Source organism: Rattus norvegicus, chromosome 1 (genome assembly GCF_021556685.1).
Source record: "Rattus norvegicus strain SHRSP/BbbUtx chromosome 1, alternate assembly SHRSP_T2T, whole genome shotgun sequence".
Classification (NCBI taxonomy): Eukaryota; Metazoa; Chordata; class Mammalia; order Rodentia; family Muridae; genus Rattus; species Rattus norvegicus.
This window is the reverse complement of record NC_141534.1, coordinates 88806345-88824305: the sequence shown is the minus strand read 5'-3', so window position 1 is coordinate 88824305 and position 17961 is coordinate 88806345. Positions and strand designations below refer to the sequence as shown.

Here is a 17961-nt window from a genome sequence, read left to right as displayed (position 1 = left end):
GTCTTTTTATAATCTTTTATGATCATCTGGCAATAACCGACCTTGATGTGGTGAGTCTCTGTCACTTGAAGGCTGAGTAACGCTAGGAAACTATTTAGTCTCTCTGTATTCTTCATCTGCACGTTAAACAACATAATTATGTTTTGTTTTGCTTTTTGAGGGTTTCACTAAGTAACCCTGGCTGACCTGTAACTATGTAGACCAGGCTGACTTGTAACTTAGAGGTGGGCCCTGCTCTGGGTCGTATCTGACTCCCCCTTCCCACAGTGCTCATATTAAAGAGTGGGCACATAGAACCCTGTTTAACATATTTGGAGTAATGGCTTCTACCACTCAAAGAACTGAGCTCTGTGCATGGTGGGTCATGTCTGTAACCCCAGCACTGGGGCTGGAGAAATGGCTCAGCGATTTAAGAGTGCCTGTTGCTCTTCCAGAAGACATAGGTTCGGTTCCTGGCACATGGAGGGAAAAAGAGGCTCACAATCCCCTGTAACTCCAGCATCAGGGGATCCATTGTCCTCTCCTGGTCACCTCAGGCAACTGCCCCATGAGTGGGCACACCCATGAATGTGTGTACATGCACATACACAATTTGATATATTTCATCTTTTAAAAATTCTCACGGTGCCAAGGGTGGTGACTCTGGTCTGCTACCCCATTACTCCAAATAATTATGCAGGAAGATCTGCAGGTCCAGGCTAGCTTAGACTACATGGCAAGACCAGACAAGGCTGGGGATCAGGCTCAGTGGTTGAGGCTTTGTCTAGAATCCTATTAGTTTCGACTCCCAGTACAGAATAATCATGCCAAATGGATCCTCAGTTTACTGTTAGCTGTTGGAGGGTTGAGAGCTAAAAGTCAGGGTGGCCAAGCAACTGGAGAACTGGGCGGGATCCAAAGTTAAAAAGGACAGCATGATGACACACACCCTTAATCCCAGCCCTTAGGAGGCAAAGGTGGATGGATAGTGAGTTCTAGGCCAGCCAGGTAGAGGGACTCTGCCAAAAAAAAAAAAAAAAATCCTTTCCCCACAGCCTCAGGGCCAAGATGGGAAAGATGGATGGAAGCTTAGATGTTCTCCTACACACACCTGGCCATGCTCTCCGACTGTTTCAGGCTGCCCTATTTCTCATGTCCCCTGCCTACTCAGGACTGTCCCCAGGTCTCATCTGTTTCTCCATGCAATGGTAGCAGGGTGTGAGGTGTCATGGTCACTACCCCATACCCAGAATCACTTAGCACAGGGACAGAAATGGACAGGAGAGAAGGAGCCATTGCAATAGAAAACACTAAGGCTCGGAAGGCAGCTCAACCGGGCCAGTGCTCGCCATGAAAACTCAGATTCCCAGGCTCCATGCAAAAGGCCAAATGTAATGGTTTCACAACTGCCATTTTAGTGCTGGGGGATGGATGCAGGAGGATTACTGAAGCTTGATGGCCAGCCACTTTAGCCAGTTAGTGAGCTTGAGTGTCACCAGGAGACCCAGTCTCAAAAAACTAAGTGGGTAGACAGGCTGGCGAGATGGCTTTCGGTGGCTAGGAGATCTTGCTGCTGAGCCCAAGGACCTGAGTTCTATTTCTGGTACCCATGTCCTCATGGTGGACAGAGATAACTGACCTGTAGGCATGCCACCTTATACACCCTGCCCCCAAATTAAATATAATAAGAAGCAAGGTGGAGAGAATAACCGAGGAACACTCACAATATACATATTTTTGTTTTCTTCTAAGACAGAGTTTCTCTGTGTAGCCCTGTCTGTCCTGGAACTCACTCTGCAGAGCAGACTGGCCTCGAACTCAGACATCCTCCTGCCTCTGCCTCCCAAGTGAGGGATTAAAGTTGTGTGCTGCCACTGCCCGGCATGATATAGATCTTTTGTGCACACTACACACACGCAGGCTGTACTCAGTGGCACTCAGTGGTACGGGGCTTGCCTGGTGGTTGTAAGGGCTTGGGCTCCATCCCTAGAACCTCACATGGATGACAAAGAGGAAGGGGAGTCTGGCATCATGGTGCAAAAGTGGTTTTAAAAAAATTGCCTGGGGGTTGGGGATTTAGCTCAGCGGTAGAGCGCTTGCCTAGGAAGCACAAGGCCCTGGGTTCGGTCCCCAGCTCTGAAAAAAAGAAAAAAAACATTGCCTGGAGGGCTTGCCTAGTGGTTAAAGAACTTGCTGCGCAAACGTTGGGCTGGTGTCTGGATCCCCATGTAAATGACCGATGTGCACAAAAGCCTGCCAGTAAGTCCAGCACCCTGGAAAGCACGACGAAAGATCCCTGGATCGAGCTGGCTAGATAGACTAGCGCTGGAAGGCACCTTTACCCTTTGAGCTGTCTCTCCTCTCAGGATTGTGTTGAAAGAAAGGCTCAGCGGGTAATGGTGGCCCATACCTTTAATCCCAGCACTCGGGAGGCAGAGGCAGGTGGATCTCTGAATTGGAGACCAACATGGTTTACAGAGTGAGTTCCATCAGAAATGAGAGAGAGAGAGAGAGAGGGAGGGAGAGAGAGAGAATGGCTGATATATCCCAGTATCCCAGACTGGTCTTAAAATATAATTTAAAAATAACGTGGTTAAAGATAATGAATATTCTATTTTGCCTGTGTGTATGTGTGTGTGTGTGTGTGTGTGTGTGTGTGTGTGTAGGAGTAGGGGGTGGCTGGCATGTGTGTGCTACAATGGTATGGAGATCAGAGGACAACTTCCTGGAGTCTGTTCTTGTCCCTGAGATGGCTGGGTTGGGGCTTGACAAATATCCAATAGCTAAGCCACCTCTCACTGGTGGGCTCCATCCACTATCCCTTAAATGCACTTAGGACTTAAGATAGGTTTCTCTATCTTGAGAACTGTACCCACTCATCTATCATGGTGCTTCCTTCTCCCTGTCCCTCTCTACTCCCTTCTTTCTTTTTTCTCTTCCCCCTCGCCCTCCCCCTCCCGTACTCACAGATTAAAGGTGTACACTCTAGGCTAGACACACTTTCTCCCTTTCTTATATTCTCCAGGAAGTTGGCCCCCAACTTTTCCCCTTCCTCCTGTCTTCTCTACCTTCTGTGGCACCCACATTCTTATTTTTGAGACAGGGTCTCTGCAGCCCACACTGGCCTGGAACTCACGACCTACCTAAGTATGACCTTGAACACCTAGTTCTTCCGACTCCACCTCCCAAGTGCCGGAATTACCCAGCATGGAAAACGGCTTGTCTTTTTTTTTTTTTTTTTTTTTGTTGAGACTTTGCAACCCTGGTTGGCTTTGAACTTAAAGCCACCCTCCCTCCTCAGCCTCTCCAAGTGCTGGGATTATAGACATACATCACCATGGTCAGTGGGAGCTCCATTTGTTAAAAAAGAAAATACATTTATTGTCTGTGTTTGTGTGTGCACATGTGGTGGTCAGGGGGCAAACGGCAGTCAATTCTCCAAAGAGGTTCATCCCAGGAATCAAACTCAACTTGTTAGGCTTGGTGGCAAGCGCCTTTACCCACAGAACCAACTCTCCAGCCTTATCACTCCAAGGTTGGGGCATCAGAGACTAAAATCATTGCCCTGGGAACAGTCTATTTCAGTGACGGGAAAGAGAGAGAGCCCTGGCCCTCCTGCATAATGCCTCATTCAGTCTGTGCAGAAAGCTGCTTCCTCTAGAACAGTTCACTTTTAGGATGATGTGCAGGACTCCAAAGAAAGCAAGCAGCCCAGCGGGGAACACTGGCCTCAGAGGATGCTGATCCGCTCAGCCAGCCCCTGCATCTCATGGTCCTGTGGCAGACAGGCGCCACCCAGGTCCCCTTCTGCAGGCGTCCCATGGCGCTCTGATACAAACTGATCCCAGCGTGCGTCGTCGCTCTCATGGGTGATATATCGCTCGCCCATCTTTCCCTCTAGCTCTCGGAGGTCAAGCCACGTCTGGTACTCCTGGGACGGGAAGAACTGGGTTAGCTTGGGGACCACAAGCTGGGCAGAATACAGCAATCTCAGCAACAGCCCTGATTCTGGAGGGACCAATGATGGCAAAGCACCCCACCCCACAACCTGGTCATCCAATAGCGGCATAGCCCCATCCCCAACCACAGCGCAGCAACAGGCGAGTCAATTACGTTCCCATTCGCCCAGCCAATTAGAGACCTAGCTTTGCCGCCTCCCTACGTCACCTGTAACCATGGGTGGCTGAGAGACTTGTCCACGCTGTAGCGCTTGCGCATCTTCACCTGCAACAGGTTGTTGATGAGGTCGATGGCTGTGGGGGAAGGAAAAAGATTCTGATGGATAGGCAGCCTCTTCCGGAAGGTCACCCCATCCTGACTGCCACAAATGCATACCTCCAGCACTAGCCCAGGTGACCAAACTCTTACGCTTGCTTTTCTTAGTAAATTGCAAATCTTGCCACTCATGGTGGCCTGCACTGGTAATCCCAGTACTTAGGAGATAGAAGCTGGAAAATCAGGAGTTCAAAGACAGCCTGGATTACACCTGGCAAGCGCTGGGATTTTAAGTATGGGCCAGTATGACCAGCTCTTTAAAAAAAAAAAAAAAGTTTTATTTTTGGATTGATTATGGTAGAGGAAGCCTATATTTAATCCCACATGCAAGAAACATATGGGTTTCTGTGAGTTCAAGGACAGTCAAGGTTATATATGAAACACAATAAAAAAAAAACCCAAACAAAATATATCAAAATATATTTTATTTATTTGTGTGTGTGTGTGTGTGTGTGTGTGTGTGTGTGTGTGTGCCTGCATGTGAATGAAGGTCTCCTCTTAGGCTAGAAGCAAGTATTGGAATCCCTGGAGCTAGAGTTACAGATGCTTGTGAGCTACCAGACATGGATGCTGGGAACCTAACCCCCATTCTCTGAAAGAGCTGCAAGCAGTTTTAGCGGCTGAGCCATCTGCCAGCCCTTCTACCTCCAGTTTTTTTTTTTTTTTTTTTTTTTTAAGATTTATTTATTTATTATATATAAGTACACTGTAGCTGTCTTCAGATACACCAGAAGAGGGCATCAGATCTCTTTACAGATGGTTGTGAGCCACCATGTGGTTGCTGGGAATTGAACTCATGACCTCTGGAAGAGCAGTCGGGTGCTCTTAACCGCTGAGCCATCTCTCCAGCCCCTACCTCCAGTTTTTAACAGTCTACTTTTTGGGGTGAAAATACATTTATTTCCAATGGAACATGATACGACTGTGATCAGTAGGGAGCCAACAATGATGTGGCATATTGACAAAAGGCCACACACCGAAGCACTGTTGCCTCAAAAGACCCAGAGAAGGAAGCCCGGTCTTTGTGAGAGGATAACTATCAGGTGTTCAAGCCAAAGCCCCACCAAGGCTCTGTCGATGGCAGCACCTCTTAAAGGACAAGGCTTCACTATGTGGGCCTGTGCGAGCCTAGGGGCAAGGTCTCCTGGGAATCCATGGATACCAAACTCCATAGATATTGAAGTCCTGTGTAGAAAACAGCAGTGTTTGCATACAGCCTCCACATGGTCTCCCTGCTTGTTCTGAACCATTTCTAGATCATTTATAATGGTGTCCTCCTTACATCGTTATAAAGGGAACCTAGCACCCTGGTTCTGTACTTGTCCTAGAGTGTCAAGCCACCATGACACCAAGACTACTACCATTGACCAGGCCAGAGCCCCAGCTTCTCAGGATAGTTTTCTAGACATGTGTTCCAACACTGAACCACCTCTCCCATCCCTCAACGCAAGATTCTAGGACAAGTAGCTCTACCACTGAGCCATGTCCCAGCCCTCCCTGGGGGATTCTAGGCAGGGGCTCTACCACTGAGCCACGCCCCCAGGCCCTCATTGGAGGATTCTAGGCAGGGGCTCTCCCACTGAGCCACGCCCCCAGCCCCTCACTGGGGGATTCTAGGCAGGGGCTCTACCACTGAGCCACGCCCCCAGGCCCTCATTGGAGGATTCTAGGCAGGGGCTCTCCCACTGAGCCATGCCTGCAGCGCCTTTTTGGGAAACTCAGGACAGGGGGTCTACCACTGCCCTATACTTCCACAATAGATATTCTATACTAGCACAACAGAAATGGTATTCGAATAGTTGTTACACTGTGTTCAAGGAACAATGGAAAGGAAAGGTTTACATGGCTCTTCAAGTATTAGCCTGTAATCCCAGCATTTGGGAAGAGAAGGCAGGAGGCTCAGGAGTACAAGCTCATCCTCTGTTACACAGTCCAAAGCCAAGCAGACCAATCAAATCAAACAAGAGCACCCAACTCTCAGCCTCTCAGGTGTCTACCCCACACTGACCCTAAAGCTCCACACCTCAGTGCTGATCTCCCAGGCCCAGTTGCCAGGTGACATCTTTGGCTTGAGACCCAGGGTCACACTCTTGAGCCTCTGATGAAAACATCAAAATGTCTGCCCAGCCCTGGTTCTGGTTTCCTCTCTTCTCCATCAGGTCCTGGATCCCCAGAAAGCACTTCTTTTCTGGACCACCCCATAGCCACACCCCTAGACTGAACTGCCTTCTCTCTGGACAGATTTCCAAAGCTGCAGGCTCATCTCCACTCCATTTGTAGAGTTAGGCTCCAGTTCTTTCTAGAGAGGCCCTACCCCCAGGCAGGCCACTCTGGCTTCTTCTGGTCCCATTCCTCTCAGGGTCCCACACAGACAAGCTGCATCTCATCTTCAAGGCCCATGCATCTGCCTCGAATTCCAAACCACACACTGTGGTTAAAACTTGAGTTTCAGAGTAATGGCTCAGTGGTTAAGAGCACCGACCACTCTTCCAGAGGTCCCGAGTTCAAATCCCAGCAACTACTTGGTGGCTCACAACCATCTGTAATGGGATCTGATGCCCTTTTCTGGTGTGTCTGAAGATAGTGACAGTGTACTTATATATAATAAATAAATAAATCTTTAAAAAAAACAAAAAAACTTGAGTTTCAGTCAGGCCTGGTGACTTCCAGGCCTGTCATCCCAGCTACTGTCCAATGCCTAATTGAACAACAAGATGAGTTCAAAGCCAGCCTGGGCAATATAGTGGGACCCCATCTCAAATTAAAATACAACCAAGGGGCTGGGGACACAGCTTAGTCGAAGAGGATCTAGGGTCAACTCCTAATGTTGCAGAAGAAAAACAAAAACCACCAGGGCAGCAGACTTGAAGCTGGAGTGACGGCTCAGTGGTTAGGAACACACTCTGCTCTTGCAGGGAATGTGGGTTCAGGTCCCAGCACCCACACTGTGGCTCACAACTTCCAGTAAAAACTCCAGTTGTAAGAAACCTCCTCTGTCGGGGTTGGGGATTTAGCTCAGTGGTAGAGCGCTTGCCTAGGAAGCGTAAGGCCCTGGGTTCGGTCCCCAGCTCTGAAAAAAAGAACCAAAAAAAGAAAAGAAAAAAAAGAAAAAAAAAAAGAAACCTCCTCTGTCACCAGGCACACATGTATACACACAGGCAAAACACCGATGCACATAAAATAAAGCAAGGAAGACAGACAGACACAGACAGACAGGCTGACTGACCAGCTGGCCTGGAACAGGAGAGATGGCTCAGTGGTTAAGAGCACTGGCTGCTCTTCCAGAGGATTTCTTTTATGTTCCCAGGACCTACATGGAGGCCCATAACTGCCTGTAACTTTAGTCCCAGAGATCTGATACCCTTTTCTGTCCTTCAGGAGCACATGATGCACACAAATACACGGAGACAAAATACTTATACACACAAGATAAAACCACCACAAAACAAAATTAAAAAGAAAAAAGAAACCTCAGTCTACCAGGTACCCTGGTTCTGTACTTGTCCTAGAGCCTTAAGCCACCATGACACCCCCTGGGTACCAGGGTCTTCCAGGAAGACCCTCGAGGGTTAACCTTTATAGCTCTACCCACTCCCACAGCCCAGCCTCTTTGACTGACCTTCTCTTTCAGCCCCACCCACATTCCCTTCATATCCCCGCCCACCCAGGATCAGCTTTGCCCAATCACTTACAGCCTCTTCTACTAGGCGTGGCCTAGTTGAACTCATGAAGTCTGAGGCCTGGCTTCTTCCCCACCCTCCTGCCTCCTAGTCTGTCCACGGTGGCTCACCTCCAGATGAGATGTGGCTCCAGGGGCTGGCCGGGTACATAAAGGCTGCATTCTGTATCTGGTCATTGATGTCCTCGTCCTCATTGAAGGGAAACGTGCCACTGAGGCTCACATACATGATCACACCCACGGACCACATGTCCAGCGAGCGGTTGTAACCCTGGTTGAGCAGTACCTCAGGTGCCAGGTAGGCGGGCGTGCCCACCACTGAGCGCCGGAAGGACTTCTCACCGATGATGCGAGCGAAGCCGAAGTCACATAGCTTCACCTGAAATGGTGACGCGTGATACGTGAAGGTTGTGCGGGATGATGAAGCTACCTTCTCCACTTGCCACTGCGTGTTCACGCCAACGCCACCTCGGTATTCCAAACAATATTGAATGATGGTTCAAATCCAGGATTTGCCACTCACTAGCTGAGTGGTCTCCAGTGAGGGACTTCCCCTCAGTCTCAAAGGGCTGTCATGTTTATGCATATGCAGCTCCTGGACTGGACCCAGTATGAAGAAATCTCTACTAAGTGCTCTCTATAGCTGCCTGCCTCCTAGGATGGGTCACAGCCTCCTCCTGTCCAGTCAGAATGGACTCATGACTTCCAACAAGGGCCCTGATTCCATCATACTGGAGGTGAGTTAATGTCTAAGACTTTCTGGGGATATTAAAGAGGACCAGGCATGCAGGACCCGCTGGTGCAGGCATGTGATCTCAGCTATTAGGGAGGCAGAATTAGGATCACAAATACAAGGCTAGCCCAGACAATAGACAGTTCAAGTTTAGTCTGAGCAACTCTTTAATTAATTAATTAATTTTGTTTTTTGTTTTTGATACAGGGTTTCTCTGTGTAGCCCTGGTTGTCCTGAAACTCTCTCTGTAGACCAGGCTGGCCTCAAACTTACAGAGATCTGCCTGCCTCTGCCTCCCGAGTGCTGGGATTAAAATTTATTTACTTTTTAATGCAGAACAAACACAGATTAAGAAAAATAAAGAAAATCTGAGCATGAGATAGGTTCTAAGGATGAACTATTGAGACTTTGTCTCAAATAAAAATTAAAAAGCTTAATGGTAGAGCCCCTGCCTAGAATCCCCCAGTGATGAGCTGGGGGCGTGGCTCAGTGGTAGAGTACAGGTTTAGAATAGGAAGGGCCCTAGGTTAGATCCCTAGAAGATGAAAGACCAATGGGGTGTGAGAGAAGTGATGTGGGCCATTATCCCTACTACCTCAGTGAAGGAAAAGGGATGCAATCATTTCTTGTACCTCTTATCTTTTTTTCCTTTGTCTAGCTACACTATGGACCATGAAGGCCAGTAGCACAACAAAACTGTCTTAAATGTAACAGCAGGGAAGAGGGTACCCAACATGTAGTAACTTTGTAGCCCCAGAATGCGGTCCTTGTCTTATAAAGCCTAGTCACCTAGGGTGTGAAGCTCACCTGCATCTAGGCCATTAGTCACTATGCTGCTGTTGAGACTTGCCCCCTCACCCCACCCCACCCCACCCCACCTCCATCTAGGAGGGGACATAACAGACCTGAGGAAACGGATCGGCTGATGCCAGTAACACATTCTCTGGTTTCAAGTCACAGTGGACGATGTTCTTGAAGTGTAGGTGTCTCAGTGCCACCAGAATCTGAACAGAGGAGGCAGGGCCAAGTGAGAAAGAAAGGAGAGGATCAAGCTGATATCCACATGTCCAGGGCCCACACAGGCCTTTCCTGTATCCCCCAAGGATGTTGCCTAGGTAAGGGAGTCCTTAAGGAAGGAATCCCAGAACAGTAGAGCCACTTATTCTCAAGTTAAGAGCTCGATATAGAACTCTAGAAAGAGGGGTTGGGGATTTAGCTCAGCGGTAGAGCACTTGCCTAGCGAGCGCAAGGCCCTGGGTTCGGTCCCCAGCCCCGGAAAAAAAAAAAAAAGAACTCTAGAAAGGCTGGGCTACAGTGGGGAGGGGTGGGAAGACTGAGATTGGAACCCTAATGAGCTATTAAAACAGCAGGAACGCCCAAGACACTTCTTTTGTGTGATACAATTAAAAACCATTTTTAGGTCTGATGTGATACACACGCCTTTAATCCCTGCACTTGAAAGGCAGAGGCAGGTGGACCTCCTTGGGTTTTTGTTTGAGGCAGGGTTTCTCTGTGTAACCCTGGCTGTCTTGGAACTCACTCTGTAGATCAGGCTGGCCTTGGACTCAGAAATCCAACTGCCTCTGCCTCCTGAGTGCTGGGATTAAAGGCATGCACCATCACCATGATCTCAGTGATTCTGAGGCTAGCCTGGTCTACAAAGTGAGTTTCATGACAGGCAGAGCTACATTGGAAGACCCCATCTCAAAAACAAAACAAAACAATAACCAACAAAATGTGTTCTGTTGGCAAGATGGCTGAACAGGTGGAGGGGCCTGCCACGAAGAGGGTAACCTGAGTTCAATTCCCAGAACCCACATGGTGGAAGGAAAGAGGCAAGTTATTTTCTCATTTGCACACGTGTATTGTGACATACACCCTTCCCCACCACACATACACACACACACACACACACACACACACACACACACACACGAAATTTAAGTTTTAGAAAGTATTTAAACATTCTTGCCATTTAAAAAGCTAGACTTCTGAGTCAGGTGTGATGGGGCACGGCTGTAATCTCAGCAGCAAAGAAGCTGAGGCAGGGCAAGGACAGCCTGGCTATACAATGAGAGCTAAGCTAGCATGGGCTACAGTGCAAGCCTGTCTTTTTTTTTTTTTTTTTTTTTTTTCGGAGCTGGGGACCGAACCCAGGGCCTTGCGCTTGCTAGGCAAGCGCTCTACCACTGAGCTAAATCCCCAACCCCGCCTGTCATTTTTTGTTTGTTTGTTTGGTTTGGTTTGGTTTTCAAGACAAGTGTTTCTCTGTGTAGCTCTGGCTGTCCTAGAACTTGTTCTATAGTCTAGGCTGGCCTCGAACTCAGAGATCTGTCTGCCTCTACCTCCCAAGTGCTGGGATCAAAGGGGTGCACCACCAACACCCAGGAGAGATGCTGTCTTAGAAAACCGAATAAGTAAATCTTACAATACAAGGTGATACAATCAGTAAACAGTGTAAGCAAGATGTGAGTAATGTAGCAACCGTATCCAGCTCTGTCTGGTTCTCAACCTTCTTTTCTTTTCTTTTCTTTTTTAAGATTTATTTCTCTGAGTATACTTTATCTGTCTTCAGACACACCAGAAGAGGGCGTCGGACCCCATTACAGATGGTTGTGAGCCACCATGTGCTTGCTGGGATTTGAACTCAGGACCTCTGGAAGAGCAGTCAGTGCTCCTAACCACTGAGCCATCTCTCCAGCCTGGTTCTCAACCTTCTTAATGCTGGGTCCCTTTAATACAGTTCCTCCTGTTGTGGTGACCTCAACTATAATATTATTTGTTCCAACTATAATTATACTGCTGTGTATCTGATACGCAGGCCGTCTGCTATGGAGCCCCTGTGAAAGGGTCACTGGACCCTGGATGGGGCTGTGACCCACAGGTTAGGAACGGTCAGTCTGGAGCTCAAAAAGCAGCTACTTGCTCAAGCAGAAAACCTGACTCCACATTGACGAAGGTGGATTTAGGCAAACTGTTGCATCTTTGAGTCTCAGTTTGTTACTCTGTAAAATGGGAGCAATAAGGGTTAACCTTGTTAAGGGTTCTATGGTATTTATTTAGCTACCTATTTACATAAGGTCTTAAATTCAAAGAATGGACTGGCTTTGTGGATTCCAAAATGACCTTGAACTCCTGATCCCCTGCCTCTACTTCCACAGCGCTGGAATTATAGGCACTGCCATGATTCCTAGCTTTTGTGGTGCCAGGGATTGAACCTAGGGCTTTGCGAAGTTAGGCAACCAACTGAGCCACATCCCTAGACCCTCCTTTGGTTTTATGAGGCAGGGTTTCACCCTGGCTCAGGCTGTCTAGGAATTTCCTTTGTTTTGTTTTTAATTTTGTTCATTTTTATCTCATTTTGTTTTTCGAGACAGTGTCTATGTATCTCTGTTTGACCAGGAACTCACTCTGTAGACCAGACTGGCCTTGAATTCACTGAGATTTACTGCCTGTCTCCTGAGTGCTGGGGTCAAAAGTATATAGCACCACGCCTGGTATCTGTTGTTTAACTTTTAAGATGAGGTCTTATGTATCCCAGGCTAGACCCAAACTCATTATGTAGCTGAAGCTAGCCTTGAACTGATCCTTGCACATCTTCCTCCTGTGTGCTAGGGTTATAAGCCTGTGTCACCGTGGCCTCTCGAGCACAGCACTTAATACTACCTACCTGGAAGGGCAGTTGTTGAGGTCTGAAGTTCCTGAGGCAAAGAACTGGGTCCAGTACTTAGAGGTGGAGCAGGCAAGAGCCCGAAGGATAGAAAAAATCTGCAGAGAGAAAAGAGGAGAGAGAGAGAGAGAGAGAGAGAGAGAGAGAGAGAGAGAGAGGGAGGAGCAGTATGAAATGGAAGACCAGAGAGAGAAACAGTTTCACTCAGCTCCCTCCTCCCTGCAGTCAGGATGTAGCTGCCTCAGGGGACCTCTGTCCCATCTCCCAGCATTCCCGGCAAATCCAGGCAGATTGCTGGGGGTTGGGAGGGGTCAGAGCAGCCGCAAAGTGCAGCAGGCATGCCTTGCAGCCAACGGGAATGACCTAGAGTGGGGAAGAGTCCAGCCAGAGGGGAAGCTTTTCCAGGAAGGACTGAAACTCAGACCTCATGAGGGACCGGCCAACACCGCAAAGGTTAGAGTTCTATGGTGAATGAAAGCCAGGGTGGAGTGATGATGGCCTAGCCAGCAAACACAAAAAAATAGTTCTGTCTTAGCACTGGGAAGGTAGAGGCAGGAAGGTCAGGGGATTCAAGGTCCTCTTTGACTAGATGGCAAGTTCAAAGCCAGCCTAGGATATAGAAGACCAGGTCTCAAACAACAACAGCAACAACAAAAGTAAGGAGGGAGGGGGGCAATCTGGAAAACAAATATTGGGATAAAAAAGAATTGAAGAAGCCTGCAGAGATGGCTCAGTGGGTAAAGACTCTGGCCAGCAAGCCTGGCCTCAATCCCTGGGACCTACACAGTGGGAAGGAGAGAACCAACTCCCCTAAGTTGTCCAAGTTGTCCCGTGACCTCTATACATGTGCTATGGCACTCAAGCCGTGGCTCATGCACACCCACTCACATGTACAAATTCACACAGTAAATACAGTAAAATATTAAATAGCATAAAGGACAGATGACCTCACGTCTATCATATATAAAGAGCACTTATAATGCAATAAGCATGCTTGGTGACCCATGTCTGTAAGCCCAGTTGTTTGGCTGTGTGAGTCCAGCCTTGTCTAAGTAGAGAGTTCCAGGGCAGGGAAACATATCAAGACCTTGTGTCCAAAACCAAACCAAACCAAACCAACCAAACAAACAAAAAAAAACCCAAAAACCAAAAGAACAAACCACCACCACCACCACCAAAACTTAAAACAAGGGCTGGAGAGACAGTTCAATGGTTAGGACCACTATCTGCTCTTCCAGGGGACTGGTGTTAAATTCCCAATACAAAGGGTGCTTCACAACTCCATTTCCAAGGGAGTTGGATGCCCTCTTCTGGCCTCCACAGACATTGCACACACCACACGCGGTTCATGTCCATACATTAAGGTAAACCTTATACACATAGAAAATAATAAATCTCACTTGCCTTTAATCCCAGAACTTGGGAGGCTGAGGTAAATGGATCTCCATGAGTTCCAGGGCAGCCTGGTCTACAAAGTGAGACCCTTTCTCAAAACTAAATAGTTTTTAAAAAAGTACAAAACTGACATAAAATACAGACCAAAATAACTTGAGTGTGAGGCAGTTGTGAGCTCAGCATCAGGAAGGATGATGTAAGAGAATCACATGAAGCCAGCATCCAGTGCACGAGATCCTGTGTCTCAAAAGGCCGAAAGGCAATAAATAAGAGATCCCCTGGGGGCTGGAGAGATGGCTCAGTGGTTAAGAACACTGACTGCTCTTCCAGAGGTCCTGAGTTCAATTCCCAGCAACCACATGGTGGTTCACAGCCATCTGTAATGGGATCTGATGCCCTCTTCTGGCCTGCAGGTGTACATGCAGGCAGAAAGCTGTATACATGATAAATCTTAAGTTTTTTTTTTCTGAGCCTGGCAATTATTTTTATCCAGCATTAGTAAGAAGTGTGAAAACATGCATCTTCCCACTCAGTTGGTGGAAAAGACAGAAAAGGTTTTAGACAATAAACATTTTTTACTTTTTGCGACAAGGTCTCCTGTAGCCCAAGCTGCCCTTGAAGTCACTACATAGGCAAGGGTGCTCTTGAACCCCTGATCTTCCTGCCTCCCATAACGGGCTGTTCCACCATGCCCAGTTCATACAGTGCTGATGCACCTACCCCAGGCCAGATGCATGCTAGGCAGGCAAGCATTCTACGGAGGAACAAGTCAGCTGCCTGAAGGCGTATTCAAACTGTGCCACATCTTGCAGCCATTGAGAAGCCAGGCATGGTGGAGTACACCTGTGCTTCCGATATGAGTGTGTATACACACACACACACACACACACACACACACACACACGCACGCACGCACGCACGCACGCACATGCACGCAGACACACACACACATCAGGGGTATCAGGAACTGCTTTCACCTCCAGCAGTGATATCACCTGGTCACCTGGGCATTTGTTGATATGGCAATGGCCATACATTCCCAGGATACCTTTGGTTCAGCTCCCATCCTCACCTGGGAGCAGTTATGTCACATTTGAAATAAAAGACAGACCTTTGTTGCCCCCCTACCCTTTTTGTCTCTCTCTCTCCTCCCTCTCTTACTCCCCCCCCACCAACTCTGCCATCTCAATAAACCTCCTCCACGTGAGACCCTGTTGGCCTGGTGTGGTTTGTCCAGACCCAAGCCGTGATTTCCATCCCAACAGTGGCTCTCTCTGTGGATCCCATGAAGTCCTGAGTTTGAGTCCCAGCACTGCATAAACTGGGTGTGGTGGTACAAGTCCATAATCCCAGCACTCAGAAAAGAGAGACATGAGGATCCCAATGGTCAGGCTCATCTACATAGTGAGTTATGGGCTAGCCTGAGCTACACAGGATCCTTTCTGAAAAAACAAAAGGAAGCCAGAAGTAGTGAGGCACAGCTTTAATACCAGCACTCAGGAAGATTATTAAACCAGTATCCGTAATAGCTATTACTATGAAAGAGAGAAATTGGTTCCCCTTCCCCAATCTTTCATTCCTTCACTAGGTTATATGACCAACACTCTCCCAGATCGGCTCCATGCTTGTCCCAGGCTGAGGAGTACTGGAGACATAGTGGTGTCAAAGAAAGCCATCCATCCTGGATGGTGTGTATTATGTGACACATCGTGGGCAGGGCCACCACGGGGAGACTATAATAAATAATGTCATAGTATTTGCTAAGCCCCAATTGTCGTTTTTGTTTTCTTTTCTCCTTTTATTTAACTGACAAATGGGTCTCACAATGTGGCTCTGGCTGTCCTGGAACTATGTACATCAGGCTGGCCTTGAACTCACAGAGATCCACTGCCTTGGCCTCCCAAGTGCTAGGCATGCACCACCACACCCGGCTTCTGTCCCTCTATTGTTTATCTCTTACTGATATTAATAAGATTTCCATCTATTTCTTTAATCTGCCCTCTTGAGAGCCCAGGGCACCAGCCTTTTCTCCCCGCCTCCGCCAGGGGGCGCCAAAACCCACGGCGTGCAGCGCACCTGCGTGATAAGGAACTTGGTGAGGCGCTCAGGAAGCCGGCCCTTCTCACTGGAGAGGATCATCTCCAACATGTCCCCATGCAGTTTCTCCATCACCACGAATACCTTCTCAGGGGTCTCAAACATGCACTCGAGGTTCACAATCCCGGGGTGCCGCAGGCTCTGTCCGGGAATGGGGGAAGAGGGATCAGGACTGAGGATCAGTATGGCAAGAGGTGGCAAGCGCCTAGAGAGGCCTTTGCACTGTCAACTAACATGGAGGGCCTGGGCAACGGAAGGAGATAGCAGGAAGCTTGGGAAAAAGCTTGCACTGTATGTGTGTAGCTTCGGTTTCTATTCGATTGTTTTTCTTCTGGGACTCGCGCATACTGGGCAAATGCTCTACCGCTGTTGTCCTGGCCCACAAAATCTTCCTATGGCATTCTAGATACCTTTAGAAGAAAGCCCACTGAGCGTCTTCCCACCCTCCTCCCTGGGCTCGTCACTTCCATGGCTCTGGGGTTCCCTGTCACCTGCACAGACTGACCCCTTGTCCCTCTCTGCTCAGAACACCCCTCAGTTCTGGAATGTGTATCTTCTCTTCCAGAAAGACTAACTTAATCACCCCTAGACTGTGGCTCAAGTTGTACTTAAAAGGAGTAAGCAGGGACATGGCTGAGTAATGGTCCCTTCGGGTCACCTGGAGGATGGCCACTTCATTCCTGAGCTGGCTCTCCTGCTTGGTGGGGAAGCGTAGTTTGTCAATGACCTTTACTGCAACATCTCTGCCAGTCTTCCTGTGTTTTCCTGAGTGTGGGACATAGGAAAAATAAAGGATCAGACATCAAGAAGGTCCAGTTCCTTCCCTTCTATGGAGAGTCAGGTGGAATTAAGCAGAAAATATTGGAGGTCGTCAAGGTTTCTCTGAAGAGTTCTCAATATGAGGAGTGGGATGGCAGGACTGGGAAATAAAAGAAGAGGAGCTAGAGGTACGGTTCAGTGGTAGAGCCCCTGCCTAGAATCCCCCAGTGAGGGGCTGGGGACGTGGCTCAGTGGTAGAGCCTCTGCCTAGAATCCCCCAGTGAGGGGCTGGGGGCATGGCTCAGTGGGAAAGCCCCTGCCTAGCATGTAGACTGCCATGGCTTTCACTCCTAGAAAAAGAAAGAAGAAAACTAAACAAAGTGGTGCAATCCTGTTATCCCAGCACTTGGAACTCCAAGGCAAGAGGATCACAAGCTTGAGGGCACCTTGGGCTGCAAACTGAAGCTACAGAGAGAGCTTCAAGAGGGGCAATGGAGGGGTTGGGGATTTAGCTCAGTGGTAGAGCGCTTGCCTAGCAAGCGCAAAGCCCTGGGTTTGGTCCTCAGCTCCGGAAAAAAAAAAGAGGGGCAATGGACAACTATACTCCTAACCCATCAGAAGCTAGAATGTACATCTCCTATTGATAACAGTCAGGAAGCCCACTAATTTTCCTGATGGGAAAAGGAGCCTGCGAGTCCTTGAACCTGGGGTCCAGCTTCCCAACCCAAACAAAACAGGAGACAGGTAGCAAAAAGGGCATGGGTCCCCCAGTCCCAGACAGCCTCTGAGTCAGAGCTGTGGCATCCTTACCTCCATAGACCACTCCAAACTGTCCAGAGCCCAGCACCTCATCGGGGAAGATCTGGTAGACAGTGGCGATGTCCTGTGAGGTGGAGACAGCAGGATCGTGGGTGCAAATCGGAAATGAAAGAGGGTCAAGGAGACAGGAGACTGGGAGGCTGGAGGTTGGGAGGTATGATAGCTTTGTTGGCTGAGGGACGGTTGGGGTCAGGGTGGCCTGGGAGGGGGTTGTCTTGTAATGGATGAGGAGAGACTCAGGCTCCCTGGCTCTGGGTCACAGACTGGGTCCTAGAAGCAAGTGAGCTGAGCAGTGGCAGGCACACACACTTTCCCCTCCCCCATGGACTGCAGACATGGCTGCTTCAAGGTCCTGCTGCCTTGAGCTGCCTGCAGTGATTCACTATAACCTGGGCGGGGTCCTCGGACTGGAGTTACAGGGGGCTGAGAGCCACCCAATGTGGGTGCTGGGAACACAACTCAGATCTTCTTTGGGGCAAGTGCTCTTAACTGCTGAGCCCTCTGTGCAACCCCCCCCCCCCCACCGAGTTGCTTTGAGCAGGGTAATTCATCCTA

General features: G+C 48.7%; 1 protein-coding gene across 2 annotated transcripts in view; it reads right to left on the bottom strand.

Annotated features, from left to right (window-relative positions):
* Positions 1–3335: 3335 nt before the first annotated feature.
* Prkd2 (protein kinase D2) overlaps positions 3336–17961 on the bottom strand; it is a 28379-nt gene continuing 13753 nt past the window's right edge. The window contains exons 13-19 of one of the 2 annotated variants that reach the window (XM_087652327.1): positions 17398–17470; positions 16487–16593; positions 15808–15969; positions 9572–9670; positions 8045–8312; positions 4147–4232; positions 3336–3910 (exon numbers count right to left, since the gene is read on the bottom strand). In XM_087652327.1, coding sequence (XP_087508453.1) covers positions 3710–3910; positions 4147–4232; positions 8045–8312; positions 9572–9670; positions 15808–15969; positions 16487–16593; positions 17398–17470 — 996 coding nt within the window. In that variant the 3' untranslated portion in view covers positions 3336–3709. 2 annotated transcript variants of the gene reach the window in all.